The sequence below is a fragment of the Aedes albopictus genome, chromosome 3, assembly GCF_035046485.1.
Source record: "Aedes albopictus strain Foshan chromosome 3, AalbF5, whole genome shotgun sequence".
In the NCBI taxonomy this organism is placed as follows: Eukaryota; Metazoa; Arthropoda; class Insecta; order Diptera; family Culicidae; genus Aedes; species Aedes albopictus.
This window is the reverse complement of record NC_085138.1, coordinates 190434387-190451863: the sequence shown is the minus strand read 5'-3', so window position 1 is coordinate 190451863 and position 17477 is coordinate 190434387. Positions and strand designations below refer to the sequence as shown.

At 38.7% G+C, this 17477-nt stretch overlaps 1 protein-coding gene across 1 annotated transcript; it reads right to left on the bottom strand.

The window, feature by feature from the left end:
- Positions 1-11: 11 nt before the first annotated feature.
- Positions 12-10821, bottom strand: LOC109429124 (sulfide:quinone oxidoreductase, mitochondrial). Its single transcript, XM_019704973.3, has 6 exons — positions 10489-10821; positions 10215-10320; positions 940-1365; positions 676-885; positions 424-610; positions 12-362 (listed from the first exon to the last, which is right to left on the bottom strand). The coding sequence occupies exons 1-6, from the start codon at positions 10590-10592 to the stop codon at positions 58-60; spliced, it is 1338 nt and encodes a 445-aa protein (XP_019560518.3). The 5' UTR covers positions 10593-10821; the 3' UTR covers positions 12-57.
- Between the last annotated feature and the right edge of the window lie 6656 nt (positions 10822-17477).

Genomic DNA, 17477 nt, shown 5'->3' with positions numbered 1-17477 from the left:
AATTCAAAACCTTGAGTATTTTATCGCTTTATTATATCACACATGCTTAATATCATCTTACTTCAGACTGAAATGCATCATTTTCCTAGCGAAACCTGGTCCGTTCCACAGGCCATTCAGCAGCAGATGCCAGTACAGTGGGGGCATCAGGTCCTTCTTCATGTAGAACATCGAAATGCGCTCCTTGCTCTGATCAATTGGGAACGTTTCCAGCGGGGTCAGACTGTAGTCAAACTCTGCCATAATACAAGTATTGTATCCGGTAACAAGCGGACAAGAGGCATACCCATTGAACACTTGTGACGGCTTAACTCCGTGCATCACGGCGATCATGTTCTTGTACACGACTTGTGATTGGGCGGCTGGAATAAAGATTAGTGAATTAGCATATTTTTAAGCAAACCATGATCAATCTACACAGACCAACAGACGCAGCAGTTTTAGAATTTGGGGAAGCCGAGCAATCACCAATGGCAAAAACGTTGTCGTATCGCACGTGCTGAAGAGTATCCTTATCAACGTCTACGAATCCAGTTTCTGTTACCAGATTTTTACACGACGCCAACGCATCTGGGGCACCCATTGGAGGTGTTACATGCAGGAGCTCAAACTAACGAAACAGAATTGAACATTTTCAATTTTTTCAGCTCTTAAGTTGGAGTATCAAAAACTTACATCCGTGGTAAACTTTTCCTCCGGTTTGTCCAGATTTTCAAATATTGCCTGATTTTTGTCTGGAATGACTTCGATCAGGTTGGTGCGGAGGTTTACCTTGATGTCTCGCTTTTCAACGATCTTCCACAGCTGATCCGCGTAATGTTTGACTCCGAAAATTACCGGAAGCGATGAGTTGTAGATCACGTTGGCATTCTGTCTTTTCTTGGACTGTTGAAAGAAAAATCGTGTTTATTTCATACAAAGTTTAAGAAATTGAATCACCTTGCGCAAGTAGTGTTCCCCAATGTACAAAATCTTCTGTGGCGCTCCAGGACATTTGACCGGGGAGTTCGGATACGTAAAGATGGCATTTCCAGACTTGAACGCCTGCAGTGCCTGGTAGGTTCGGTCAACGTATTTCGGCGAGTAGTTCGAGCAAACTTTACCCTTGGGAATGGACAGAGCGTCAACCAGGCCGGGAATCTTGTCGTAGTTCAACTGCAGTCCGGTGGCCACCAGCAGGAATTCGTACTCAATCTTATCGCCGTTTGCCGTGTAGACGGTGTTGTTCTCCGGTTCAAACTTCACGGCCGAATCTTTGACCCACTTTGCGAGCGTGGGCAAAACTTTGGACATGGGACGATAACTATCCTTCAGTGTCTTGATTCCTCCGCCAATCAGAGTGAACATCGGTTGGTAGTAGTGTTTCTGTAAAGAGTGGTAAACACATGTTAATGAGCATATTATGAAAACCCAGCCATATGGTGGTTCAATCGTTTTTCTAAGTGCCGTTTACAAATATTTATTTATCTTTTGTTCCACCATTCTTTGGCAGGTTGCGGCGGGAATATTTAGAAAGACCCGATTTTTTTTTATAAATATTTCGTATTTGCCCCCTTAACATGCAAAATCCAGCCACAATTTTTTGAAAGCATATTATTTAAGTTTGCATAGGTATATAAAAATATTCTTTTAGAATACTTATAGCAAAAAAACATATAGTATTTTGATGCATTTCGTTAGTTTTTTTCGCTGAGTGTAGTGTTCCCAACTAACAATTGCAAGTCACAAACAAGCAAGCTTGCTGAATTGTTGCTCAATAATGGTTGTGATAGCTGAACTAAAATTATGCTCTACACATTACTGTTTAAATGAATTTTCAATTGAGAAAGTATTAAATGTTCGACTTTCCTCATCGGTATCAACAATGATAAATTAAAACACTTTTCAAAAGTTTAACAAGAAATTTATTCGACAAGCATTGGTTCCTTAACAAAAGAGTTTAACAAAACATTTGTCTGCATCTTATTAAGCTGAAGTATCGATAAGGATATGCTCCTGAACAATGTGCTTTTCACTTGTCAAATAAACGCCTTCAGCCCGTCATAGTTTGACTCGGAACTTTGTTCGGATTATGGGTTAAATCATGTCTAAAACTGTTTAGACAACCAAGTTATTAAAGAACCAATATTTTAAATCACATAAAATAAAACAGAATAGAATTATGTAGTTTAACATTGAGTGCCAAGAGACGTAATCAACGTAAAAATGATGCATTTATTTATTATTAATAGTCTGTAACAAGATATCTTGTACCTTGATTATTATATTTTTTTTTATCTTCCGCAGCAGTTCGATTGTACGAGACGCTTGGATCGATGCATATGACATTTCAGTGCTGTCGTGTTTACTGAATATTATTCCCACAGTTACCTAGATAACCAAACAGCATTCAGAAATCGACACATTTCAAGTATCCCTAAACATCCTTATGCACTATTTATTGAACATAATATCAAGATTCCATGATGAAAGCATAAAGAAAAAAATTGCTTAACGGATGTTCGACTGTGCATGAGTAGATTTCCTGAACAGATACCGCACCACATATTGTCATACATTTTTAAAGATCGATATTTAATAATCAAAATAAAAACATATTCATATCGCAATTAGTTCGTCTGAAAACAATATCTTCCATAAGAACCAACACTTTTTGGCCGCATTCGATATAAGTTTTCTCACCGTGCGATAAAAATACTGACAGCGAAATCAGAATGGAAAGCACGTGTTTTGGGCTGAACAGCTCTTGAAGTATAACGCGTTGTTCAGTTGATTACCACGTGCTGTGCTAATTCACCACTGCTGAACACAAGTTCAGGAGTAATCATTATTGAGTCATGGGAAGATTATGTTTTACTTTGGGTGCTGCATCTCACCATCTCTAGAATGGCGCAGATAGGAAGGCATGCGGCTGGCAATCGACAGGTCTCGAGTTCTAATCTGGATTGAGGTTATTTTATATATAATTCTTATTTCATAATAGGTGTTCCTAACATGAGAGCAAGAAATTACTCTTGTAAAAGTTCAACATTTTTGCATTTTATTTATTTTCAGTCATTTTTGCCAAAGCTTAATAAAAGCTTTACTGTATATTTGTAAAAGCTTTTTACAGCAAAAAAAAATAGTGCACAACATGATGCTTTATAACTTCTCTTCTTTGTGTGAACAAAACCCGAACATAGGTTATACGGGAAAATAATTCAAATGTTATTAATTCGTCATAAAGGTGCCTGTTAAATGAGTGATTGTTAGTTGGAAAGGCTCTAAAACCATACAATATGGGTATATTTGATAAGGGGAAGATGTCCGGAGTCCGAAAATTGGAACCAGAATATTCAAGATGGCGGCCCAAACTTCCATATGGCGGTGCACAGTGGGAAAAATCGACCCAAAAAACGGATCTTTTAACGCCGCTAGTTACGGTACGTGAAGTTAACCATTTCTGACGTAAAATAGTACGAGAATTCGATTGGTGCTAATTTCATTCACCGCACGGCACGGGAAGTGGCCCATTTTGCCCTTTTTTCATACAAAAAGAAGATTAAAATGTACTTTCAAACGATCAACACGACTGTAGATCATTGAAAATAGCTGCAGGTGTAATTAGAGGTTAATAGAAATCATAAACATATATGAAAGATCCTTTTAAATGCTAAAAACATATATGAAAGATCCTTTTGCCCCATATGCCCCAACAACTGCTGGAAATTGTGAATTTTACATGATTATGAATGGACTTTTAATGTTACTGATTTGATTTTCTTTTTTTTTGCATAAACAAAAAGCGCTAGATCTGTTATCACCAGAATCATCTTCTGTAGTTGTAATTTTTTCCCCATTTTGCCCTATTATCATAGAAAAATGAGATTTAAAATGCATTTATAAGAAACATATACTGTAATGGAACGTTGAAAATAGTTTTAGTTGAAATATGAAGCTGACAGCTATAATGCGCACAAATGAAAGATATTTTCCCTATTTTGCCCTACATGCCCCTAAAACTGCTGGATGATTACATTTTTTTCTATTATTTTGTAATGTCACTGGTTGCAATCCATGAAATCCTAGGTAATTTTTATATAAACAAATACGGTTTATCGATAAGGTTTAGAATCATTCACGGGAAGGTACAAATAGCTGTCCATTTTACCCCAATTTGCCCTGATTTGTAGTCGCCTCATAAATGAATTGATTCCCCCATTTGCTTATGTCCGAACTGATGCACTTTTGTTACTGAAACCATTGTAATCGAAAGGGCAGTTAAAACATATGACTTTGGTGGGGAATACAGGGTATAATAAGCATTAACGCTAATCTAAATTTGTGACAAATACGCACATAACTGATTATATGGGGCATCGTAAATATATATAATTTGGTGCTTTAAGACGCCCTATTTAATCAGTTTAGCGCATATTTGACATATTTTATAAAATGCTTATTATGCCCTTAGTTTCCCATCAAAAGCTGAAATTATAGAAAAAGTCATATATATGTCTTTTTGATAAGATTGGTTTCAGTACCAATGCAAATAAGGGAAATTAATTTTTTCATTACTTGACAAAAAATAAGGGCAAATTGATTTATCCACTACATGACAAAATCAGGACAAATTGGGGTTAAATGGGCAGCTATATATATCATTCCGACAATGATTGTAGTATTAATCGATAAACCGCATTTTTGATATATAAATGATCCAAGGCTTCATGTTTTGCATCCAGCACCATTACATAATCATACAAAATATGTTATTATCCAGTAGTTTTAGGGGCATATAGGGTAAAATATGGAAAATATCTTTCATATATGCGCATGATAACTGTTAGCTTCCAATTGCACCTAAAACTAATTTCAACGTTCCATAGCAGTATTTGTTTTTCATAAAAACATTATAAATCTCGTTTTTTTCATGAAAATAGGGCAAAATGGGGCAAATTGGACAACTCGAAGATGATTCTGGTGATGAACGATCTACCGCTTTTTGTTTATGCCAAACAAATCATTCATCCATTCATAATTAGGAAAAATTGTGAATATCCTACAGTTGTTGGGGCATATGGGGCACAATGAGCATTTAAAAGGATCTTTCATATGAATGAGTGTAATCAGTGTATCAGTGGATAACTGACACTGAGGAAGATTACAAGTGGTAGTCGAAATACGCGTATCTGTCAAAGGATAAGCAACATAGGGCGGAATTAAAACGTACGAAACTGATAACACTCATTCATAGAGGGTATTCTGCTTAGAGGGTTCGAAAAGTCGGTACAAGAGGATCTTTCATGTATTCTTATGATTCCTATTTACTTCTAATTACACCTGCAGCTAATGTCAATGATCCACAGTCGTGTAAGTTGTTTGAAAGTAAAGTATTTTAATATTCTTTTTGTATGAAAAAAGGGCAAAATGGGGCAAAATGGACCATTTCCCGTGCCGTGCGGTGAATGAAATTAGCACCAATCGATTTCTCGTATTTTTTTTTACGTCAGAAATGGTCAACTTCACGTACCGAAACCAGCGGCGTTAAAAGATCCGTTTTTGGTTCGATTTTTCCCACTGTGCGGTGGTTTAACCCTCCCATTACCAACCCCCCCTAACGGGAGTGCGAAAAACACTCTGTTTGCTATAACTTTTTTGTTTTACAATATTTTTCTACCAAATTTTGACACAAAAAGCACATCTTATTCTCATTTAGGGATTCGTTGAGGATTATTGGAATGGCCACCTGGTTCCGGAGTTATTCCGGAATCAAAATGGGTCATTGGAATTGGCAGTTAAGATGAAAGTGAGTTTTCGATATGTAAACAATTTAGTTTTCAGACCTAAGTGAACTGGAATGATGGTACCTCAAACTTCGTGATTTTTCAAGATACATCATTCTGAGCTGTTTTTGTGTTATCCGAAATACTTCTGGCTATTTTGGAACCGATATGCGGGTTTATTCCCGTGAAACCGGTTCCGGTGGTTCCAGGGTCCATTTTACGAAGATGAACAAACACCATCATGCGACATATAATACTTCATGATTTTGAAAGTCATTGCATGTTATCACTATGATAGGTCACTTGAAATACATTTGGGCATTTTGGAATTAGTTTATCGATTTCCCGAAATCCAGTCAAGTTTGAAAATAGATCAATATTGTCACGAGGTATTTTAAACATCGCGGTTTTCAATATACACCATTCTGTACTAGTTTAACGTTGTCTGAAATATTTGTGGCCATTTAGAACTTGATATACGGATTTCCCGGGAAACCAGTTCCGATGGTTCTCCGATTTTTTTTTTATTTGAAAGTAAACAATTACTGTCAAGCGACACCTCAAACTTCGTGAATTTTCAAGGTACATCATTCTGAGCCGTTTTTAAGTTATCCGAAATATTTGTTCCTGTAGTTCATTCTGGGACTCCTCCAAGAATTCCTCTAGGAATGCCCCTATCGATTCTCTCATGGATTTCTCAAGTTATCCCATTATAGGCTCAACGAGATATTCCTTCAATGAACGTCTCTTAGGATTCCTCCAGGAAGTCCTGATAGGCTTTCACTAGTAATTGCAGAGATTCCACCAGCAATCTCTTCTAGGATTTCTCTAGAAATTTCTATTGGGATTCCTTCAGGAATTCCTAGTGGGATTGTTCAAAACAGCCGTCCTTCGATTTTTCCATAAGTTCGTTCGGTGATTTTTCCAGGAATTCCAGGGATTTCTCGAAATTCCTCACGGGATTTCCTCCAGGAGCTCCTATTAGCCTTCCTTTGGGAATCCGAGCAACTATTGATGCGTTTTTCCAGCAATTTATCTTAGAATTCTTTCATAAATTCTAACTGTGGTACCTGGAGGAATTCTACTAGGAATTGCTCTAGAGTTTTCATCTAGCATTCCTGGTGGGATTCTTCCTGACAATATTCCTAATATTTTTTCCGGAAATCCCTTCGGAGATTTATTCAAGGATTTATCCAGAATATTCTTCTAAGATTTCATCCAGGGGTTCTTCCAGAAATTTCTAATGGGATTTCTCCAGGAACTCAAATTGGTCTTTCTCCATGTATTCCAGTTGGGATCCCTCAAGCAATTCCTATTGGGACCCCTCAAGAAATTCCAACTGGAGCATTTCCAGGCATAGTTCGTAGGATTCATCTTGCGATTTCTCCTTGTATAATTGCAGTAATACTCTCGGAAAATTTTACTGAGATTCATCCAGAAATGTCTCCTCCGATTGCATCAGGGACTTTATCTATGGAGTCCTCCAGAATACCTCTACCGATTTTTCCAAGATGAAATGTTGGTATTCCTCCAGGTATTTATTCAAGAAACTTCTTTTAGGCCTTCCTCGCAATGCCTGCTGAGGTTTATCATTGGGTTTATCCAATAGTTCCTGTAGTGATTCCTCCAGCAAAATCATACTAGGATTCCTCTAGAAATTTCGTGGAATATGATCCATTCCAGAGTTCTACGAACTTCTTCAGAAATTCCTTCAAGAGTTCTTGGTAGGATCATTCTTGGGATTATTCCAGAAGTTCTTCTGGTGATTCCTCCAGGAATATCTTGCTTTAGAAATTCCAGTTGAGATCCCTCAAGCAATTGCAACTGTGGTTCTACCATTCCTCCTGAAGATTCTTAGGAAAATCTTAGAAGCATTCTGGGATTTATCATTGTTAACCCCATCAGGAGAGCCAGGGAGAATTCAAAGATAAATATCGTGAAGAAATACCTACTTGGAGGAATGCCTAGAGAAGTTCCTGAAAAAAAAAACCGGTAGAAGTATTCTGGAGAAATACATATAGAAGGTTCTGAATGAATCGCAGGAGGAATTCCTGAAGGAATCCCAGGAAGATTTTCCGGAAGAATTCCAGCAAGAATGCAAGGATAAATTCCCATATAAATAACTGGAGGAAGAATTGCTGGAAGAACTGCAGGAGGAGTTATTTAAGAAATCCTTGGAGGAAGGCCAAGATGTTTTTCGGCAGAGATTGCACGAGGAATTTCTGGAGGAATATTTAATTAAAATCTCTGGGAGAATTCATGGATGAGTCCTTGGAGAAATCCCTAGATGAACATCCGCGTGTATTTCTGCAAGAATTCCAGGTAAATTGCCCGAAAGGTCCCAGCAATCTCTGGCGGAATTCCTGCCTAAATCACTGAAAGCAATAACGTCAGTATCTCTAGAGGAATTCATGCAAGGTTTTCTAGATAAATCTAGAAAATTTCTAGATAAATTCTAGATAAATAAAATTCCAGCGGAACATTTTAATGAAATCTCTAGAGCAATTTCAGAACAAATATCTGGTAGACTTCTTGAAGAAGCACCAGTGCGATTCGTGGAAGAAATCTCTGGAAGAAGATTTTCTGAAAATGCTGTTGGATGTTGCAGTGGAAGAATCGATGAAAGAATTTGTTTTGGAATTCCTGTCTAAAGTTCATAAGGAATCTCCAGATAAATATCGGAAGAGTTTTCTAAACATATCTTTAGAAGAGTTAATAATGTTATCTCCGGCAGAGTTTTAGTAGGAACCCATGAGAATCTTGTTATAGAATCTCTAGAAGAATTTCTAAAGAAACCGCTGAAAGTTTTCTTAAAAAATAACCTTGGTAAATTTTAAAATCATATTTCTGGAGTAATTCCTGGAGGACTTACAGAAGTAAAATTTGGAAATCATTAGCAGATTTTCAAAAAAAAAATCTTGGAAAAATTTATGAAATATCTCATTCGAATTTTGTTAAAGAATCTCCTAAGAAATTTCCAACGAAATCCCAGTATGAAATTCTGAAGGTGCCAGTGGAACAATTTCTTAAGAAGTCATGTCTGAAAGAAATCTGTTTCTGAAGGATTTTCCTAACATGGGTTTCTGGAAAATCTATGGAGGAGTTTCGGAAGAAACTCGTGTAAACTTTTCGGAAAGAATTCTTGGAGAAACTTGTAAGGGGTCCGCTAGAGGTAATCCTAAGAAAAAATCTAGAAAAAAAAGTGAAGCGATTCATGCAAGACATTCTAAATGAACTTTCAAAAGGAATTTGCGGAAAACTTCCTGAAAGGAATGGCTAGTGATTTTTTTTAAAGTATCCATGGCACAATTTTGGAAGGCATCCAAAGTAGAACCTCTTAAACGAGTTCTTTCAATTATTTCTGGGACAATCTCTAAAAAACTTTGAAGAAATTTTGAATACTAAAGGAAATTATGCATTTTCTGAAGTTACTGAACAAATAACCAGAGTATTTTTACAGTAATTAATCCTACGTTTAATTTCTGGAGGGGTATCTCAAAAAGCTTCTGAAGAAATCACTAAAGATTTCTGCATGTCAGGAGATACTTTGATCTATGATCTATCATATCGCATTTAGCGTATGAAAACCAATTTTGAAAATATTTAATAAAAAATCAAAGAAAACAAAAATTGAGGAAGTATTTCCAATTTCGCCTTAAGAGTTATTTAAACATATTTTCTTCAGCAAGATTTCTCAATAACCTGTCTGGCATTTTTTATCAATGTTAAACCAAAGATGAAACAAATCAAATAATTTTGTTAAGAAAATTAAAAAAAAACTTTGTAGAATAATATTAAATATTGGAATATTAACATTAATAATCAATACACATCAATCTTCAAACAGAATCGCTAATATAAAAACAGTCAAAACAGACGTTTACGCGAAGAGAACATGTGACCAAACAAAATGCTCAAAATGTGTACCGATCGACGGGCAAGTACAACAACGTTATACATACGCTGCGCAACAAACTGTAGCAAGAGCGCGAGATTTGATGGCTTTCACATCAAAACTTTGCTACCACCGAACATCGGAAGAAAAAAAATGGTTTACGACAGTCTCACCGTGACTCAGCATAAATCTTCCTTTGCAACCGGAGTTGCGCTCTCCGCTTTGCGAACATCGCGAGTTCGCCCTTAAACGATAATTAATATCAAGTCGATAATTTTTATTTGGGCAAAATGTGCCAAATGTTGTGACTTGTTTTAGAACTTATGCGTGCGATGCGAATGAATGCATTCATCGAATCTGCACAATCGTTGCACATATTTCAAAAACCACGCTTATCAACTTTTTCTTTCAAGCAGAGTGTAGCTGATGGCCTGACAACAAGAAGGTAGGTGTGTTCGCTATCAAACATGTTCAAGTGACTAATTGATAGAAATAACACTGACGACAATTCCCAAATGTGATATAACTTATAATGGCAGACTGGTGGTTCTTACATCGGCCGGTTCCAGAATGGTGACTTTCCCCTCGCCAAGCTTGCTGGACAGTTTAGCAGCTACAGCACATCCACCGGCACCTCCTCCAACCACCAACACTTTGCACCTAAAAATAGGGATATTTCATTACTGGTATTGTTCATGGTGCGTCCATTAGCAGTCCCCAGATCAGTTCTTCGCTAATCATTTATCGCTTCACGCTGAACTGAGCCAAGTAGCTATCAATGATTTCATACGCTTAAAAATTGAATCAAAATCCCCTTCGATAGCTTACTTGTGGTTATCATTATTCACAGAGGAAATCGCAAAACCGCGAGCGACCACTTCAGACTTCAATGCACCATTCCTGAGTACGTTGCACACCCTAAGCGAATACATCTTGTGATCAGCTGCCGGTAGGTATTCTTAACTGAATGGCGACACTAAACAGCACATAAACGATCAACAATGCACGAGAGAACCAAAACAACAAAAACAAGCACTTGCTCTTGCTACCACGACGCTGCAGCAAACACTGACAAGTGACACGATTATTTTTGGTAATTTATAAACACAAATACATTCCTACACCACACGCACCGGCAAAAGCCACAACACAACACTATCGACTTCAGGTTAGCCGGGTGGTGATGTTTGAGAGAGACAATCGTAGCAATCATGATGATTGGGAGCTCTAGGCACAGGTGGCGTTCGGTATCTGCAATTCTTCAATGCATGAAACAAAATGTTGACAGATCTCAGGTCAAATTGACAGATATTCAAGGCCCTTTTTGCATGAGTCAAACTGTCAGAACCAGTGAATCAAAATTCAACCATCGCGCAACAATAATGACAATGTCGCAACCTGTATTTGTTGCGACAAACAAACCCATGCGACATAAGTTTGTCCCAACTTGAAAATAATGGGATTAACATCGTACACCACGAGTTTAAAGATTTTTAAGCCTTGCATTGCGATTTTCGAACGGTAACTTCGAGTCGGTGAACACTGCAACTCTGGTGAAGCTCTATCATCAAACAATTTCGACTTTGGGTTAGCAATAATTGATTATTCACGGGTTGAAAAGTACGCAACAAATTCAGCTTCCGTTTTGTCTGCAACAAAAAAATTTGAGATCATGTCATTATCTGTTACCAGTAGGGATAAAGAGTAATCGTCGCACCTTCTTTGTTGCTTGTTTTGTGCCTCTTTTGTCTGACAATTCTCTTCACTGGTCAGAACGATCTGAGAATTGTCAAACTGTGTAATGAAGTATACTCAGTGCCAAGTCTTTCAGCCGGATATATGATCATGATCGGCAGAAACCGAATCAAAACAGGTATTCTTCTCAGACAAAAGATTAACGCCTGTTTGATCCTAAAACTACACAGAGCTCGCACTGTGTACGACAAGCGAGTTGTTTTGGTAGTGTTGAACTTTTTACAATTGCCTTCGAAAAACAATTGCTCTTCTTTAAAAAAAAAACGTTTTCCATGACGTAAAGATTACGTTTTAACCACAAGAAATGGAATCTTAAATAACTTTGAATCAAAGAGATGTAATCTTAAATAACTTTGAATCAAATGTGTTTTAGTTAGTCAATGTTATCTGTACAAAACAATGCGACCCGACTTAAATCACCAAGTCTCCCAACATTGCATTGGTGTATGCGTGAATGGCCTTAACCTTGGAAAACGTATGTTTCAAAGGCAATCCTTAAATTACGTAACATATAACCTGTTACGCATTTTATGTTAGTATGAAAACTTGCATGCAACTTTTGGAGGGTGACTTGTATGGGAAATATCGTACCTAACATAAATCGCTTAAAACTATCAAATTCGATTTGATAAAACGAAATATTTTGCATGAGTCGTTGATTTAGATGTTGATTAACCAATTAACCTTTTGATTGCTTAAAAAAAATATTTCCTTGCTTAATGGCTTGCAGTCAAAAAAGCCCAAAATCGCATATTTTGCCCTATAAATTGAGGTATAGCTCAAAATTGTGACGTGTTAGAGCAAATCTGAGCCCGGATTCGGATTCAGCGGCCCAAAATCTTTCGGAGACACATAAGTTTGCTCTTGAGACAAACAAAAAGTTATTTTTTGTTACGCTGTGTAATAAACCAACAGAGCTTTGAAAGCTTCTCTTCATACACCATAATGACGAGGCGCTTTTGGAGGACTATCCCAATATTTGATTTCAGTCTGCTCAATACAATGGAACAAAAGCTCTCCTTCCTGATTGATTCCCCCTAAAGATGGCAGTAAACGAAAGCTGGAATCCACTGTACGGTTAAGCGTTAGTATGATAACACGTGTGGTATAAAATCTACCGCTATCGCTAGCAACAGTTTGCTTAGATCTGGGCGCATAACTCTACACAACTGTCTTACTAGGTCTTACTCATCTAACATTGCTATTCAATTCATTAAAATGTTTCCGATGTCAAAGAAATTTAACCCATTGGGGACGGATGGCTCGTATGTGCCCAGCCGAGAAAATCGACCATCACAAGCGTGTTCTAGACTAGCGAGGTTGCAACTAGAGAGGTGAAAATGCCGTTTCCAAATGGTTAAATTAAATTGAGCTCATAATATGCTCAGTTTCCCTTAGGTGGGCTAAGAAGTTTCTTTTTATTGGAACATGGTTCAAATGTGCACATCGATAATGTATCGATTATGTATTATATAATAATGCATTATTCCAGTTTGACAGGCAGATACATGGTTGAGATCAAAAGTCTCAACTCTGTTTGTAAAATGGCTCAACGGTTTAAAACATTTTTGTCAATATTTTGATCCTAATCATTGGCAAACAGTTTTAGAATATGTTTAAAACATAATGTTTATAGAAGCCTGTCAAGTAATTTGACTTAGATCTTTCCAAACAAATTTTCCGCTTTTCCAACTTGTTTATGAGGGTTTCTGTTGGCGGTTTTATTTATCAACTAAACACATGAAGTTTGTAAAGTGAGTGGAGACGCTTGGTTGTTATTACCCATCTAGTATAGAACGCTGTAAGCCGTGATTGCTAATAGAGTTATTCATGTAACGAGCTGCAAAAAGTTGTTTTTTTCAGCACGAGTCGTACATTTATCCAACTAAGCTACCGAGCCAATTAATGACCAAATAAGATATTCTACTAAAACCAGGGATTTAAAATGTGCTTAAATTTACGATATCTCTACTCGAGTTATTGAACAAAATAGGGTAAGTTTCCTTCGGAATCTAGAAAAATGGTAAAAAAATGCTGATTTTTCAGTTGTTTTTTTGTCAATATCTTGGAAACGAGTAGAGATATCGCAAATCTAAGCACATTTTTGGCCCTTAGGGTCCTAAAATCACTGGTTTTAGTGGAATAGCATATTTGTTTTGTCGAAAAAATTTCATGTTTTTTTGTTTCCATACAATTTTTGACAACTTTAGGCCCCTTGAAGTCCGTATCTCAAAGCTAAGTGGACCCTAGCCTTGAGATACGGACTTCAAATTTTGACTCGATCATTTTTTAGCTAAAACGATCATTTTCCACTAATGAACTTATAACATTTCTAAATTTTGCAAAATAAGGGACGGCCTATTGATCCTGGATTTATAGAAATTAAGGTCGTATTTTTCTAATTTTGGTTTTCTGATAAGTTTTAAAATGACTGAGCTTCGAAAGTAACTGGAAGTGAATTAACGGTGATTGGAAACAAATTTCCGGCCCTGTTAAAAGAGCCTTCGGTCGTGTTGGTGGTCATTTAGCATGGGACATGCTTGTAAGAAAAAACAAAAAAGACTCCTCGATCCAGTTCAATTAAGGCACACAGGCATTCAATATAGTTTCTGGTCTTCGAAATCATTACTCATGAATGAGTTTTCTACGAACAGCGTTGATCGAGGGGTAAGGGGCGGCCTCTGTTTTTTTCCTATTAGGGTAAGTGCTCCAATTATGGTTATAGTACCAATCATTCGCCATAGTGGATTTTCACCCTTTAACGGAGTAAACCAACAAGAAAAAAATTGTGAACAACAGATCACGTTCACAAAAGATTGTTGCACTCATTTAAACTCCACATTTTGCTCAAATTATGGTAGAAATAAATCATTTTTCTTAAAATTTCGGCTTCCTTGCACCCTTTTTCGCCATAGTGTACCCATAAGAAATGCATGTAAATAGTGCGAAAAGGAACCGACGTTAAAAAATGTAACCATAATTGGTACAGGGTTCCTATCATTGGCACACGCTGTAATAAATACTAAAAGTAAATTTGGCTCGGTTTATATATTTTTCCTGTAAAGTGTGGAAACTTAGCTATCTTTTAACATATTGATGGCATTCGTTGGTCTTCTCGTTATTTTAGTATAAATAGTTTTCCTTAGTAGTGCCATAATTGGTACATCCACCCTAGTGTAACATTTCCCAAGCAAACCAAGAACTTCTTGCGCTAAAATATAGTTGTGGCACCACCAATGAACTGGGAACAGGATTTATAGTGTTGGGCAAGATGCGACAACGTGTGATCGGGTGGCAGCCGATCAACGCAAGGATGTGCCTGTTGAGAGTTAAGGGCCGTTTCTTCAACTACAGCATCATCAACGTCCACTGCCCACACGAAGGGGACCTGATGACGAGAAAGAAGCGTTCTACGCGCAGCTAGAGCAAACATACGATGGTTGCTCACCGCGTGACGTGAAAATCGTTGTCGGCGATATGAACGCGCAGGTAGGAAGGAAATGTACAGACCGGCCATCGGGCGTAACAGCCTGCACGCCGTATCGAATGATAACGGCCAGCGATGCGTAAACTTTGCAGCCTCCCGTGGTATGGTAGTCCGAAGCACCTTCTTCCCCCGCAAAGATATCCACAAAGCCACCTGGAGATCACCCGACCATTAAACAGAAAATCAAATCGACCACGTTCTAATCGACGGTAAATTCTTCTCGAATATAATCAATGTCCACACATACCGCAGTGCGAATATAGATTCGGATCACTACTTAGTAGCTGTATGCATGCGCTCAAAACTTTCGACAGTTATCACCACGCGTCGAAGTCGAACGCCGCGACTCAACATCGAGCAGTTGCGTAACGTAGAAGTGGCTCAAGACTACGCGCAGCAGTTAGCAGTGGCCCTACCAACGGAAGAGCAGCTTGGCACAGCTACACTTGAAGATGGCTGGAGAGACATCCGATCCGCCATAGGTATTACCTCGGCTACAGCACTAGGCTTCGCGACTCCGAATCACAGAAACGACTGGTACGACGGCGCATGTGAGCAGTTGAAAAACGAGAAGAATGCGGCATGGGCGAGAATGCTGCAACACCGTACGAGAGCGAATGAGGCACGTTACAAACAGGCACGGAACAGGCAGAACTCGGTCTTCCGCATGACGAAGCGCCAACAGGAAGAACGAGATCACGAAGCGATGGAAGAGCTGTACCGCGCTAAGGACACACGAAAGTTCTACGAGAAGCTGAACCGCTCGCGCAGAGGCTTTGTGCCACAAGCCGACATGTGCCGAGATAATCACGGGAATATTCTCACGAGCGAGCGTGAGGTGGTCGAGAGGTGGCGGCAGCATTACGATGAGCACCTCAATGGCGACGTTGCAAGTACCGAAGGTGGCGTGGTAATAGATCTAGGAGTATGTGCACAGGACGAAAGACTTCCGGCCCCTGACCTTCAAGAGATTGAGGAGAAGATTGGCCGGTTGAAAAACAACAAAGTCGCTGGAGCAGATCAACTACCAGGCGAGCTTCTAAAATTTGGTGGAGAAGCACTGGTGAGAGCACTACACTGGGTCATTACCAAGATTTGGGAGAAGGAAGTATTACCGGAGGAATGGATGGAAGGTATCGTGTGTCTCATCTACAAAAAGGGCGACAAGTTGAATTGCGGGAACTACCGCGCGATCACACTACTGAGCGCTGCCTACAAGATACTCTCTCAAATTTTATGCCACCATCTATCACCGATTGCAAGAGAGTTCGTGGGGCAATATTAGATTCGATTCATGGGTGAACGCGCTACAACGGATCAGATGTTCGCCATCCGCCAGGTGTTGCAGAAATGTCACGAATACAACGTGTCCACACATCACTTGTTCATCGATTTCAAATCGGTGTGTGACACAATCGATCGAGACCAGCTATGGCATATTATGCACGAACACGGACTTTCGGGTAAACTGATACGATTGATCAAGGCGGATGGATAGAGTGATGTGCGTAGTTCGAGTATCAGGGACACTCTGGACCCCTTCAAATCTCGCGGAGAGTTACGGCAAGGTGATGGTTTTTCGTGTTTGCTGTTTAACATTGCTTTAGAAGGTTTAACAATGAGAGCGGAACGATTTTCAAGAAGTCCGTTCAGTTGTTTGATGTCGCTGATGTTCTTGATATTATAACTCGCAAATTTGAGACGATGGCGGAAACGTACATCCGACTGAAGAAGTGAAGAATAAAGCTTGGCAAATCGGATTAATCATCAATGTGTCGAAGACAAAGTACATGATGGCAAAGGGTTCCAGGGATGAATCACCGCACCCGCCACCCCAAATTTCTATCAAAGGGTGATGAAATTGCGGCGGTTGAAGAATGCATGTTCTTGGGCTCACTGGTGACCGCTGACAACGACACCATCAGAAAAATATAGAGACGTATTGTGGCAGGAAATCGAGCTTACTTCAGAACTCTAAGATCGAACAAAGTTCGCCGTCACACGAAGTTAACTATCTACAAAACGCTGATTAGACCGGTAGTCCTCTATGGGTACGAAGCATGGACCCTACGTGTAGAGGACCAACGCGCCCTTGGAGTGCAGATGAAAGACGGGACTTGAAAAAGGCGAATGAATCACGAACTGCATCAGCTGCTTAGAGAACCAACCATACAGTAATCATTTTCAACTTAACCGCAAGGAAGGGCTTTGATTGATAGGTTCCCCTTTTAACAGGCTCGTTTTTCAGTCAAAGTCGCATCTTTTAACAAAAAGGTCAAAGAATGACACCAATATTGACGATTCATCGGAACCCTAGATCTTATTGTTTCTAACCAGTGGGCACTGAACTTGGTCTCACCTAAAACCGAGACCAATCACTTTCAACAAGGTGTAAAATTTAATAAGGAGCGAAGTGTTTTGCTTTGATTACTAAAATATTCTGTTCCACTAGCTGGAAGCAGTTTAGACTAGGGTTCGGTTCAGTGGATCTTTCGCCGTAACGCAACCCACTTCTATAGATGTTTAAATAGGCTTTTTTATCTATTTTTTTATATTTTTAATTTGAGGTAACATA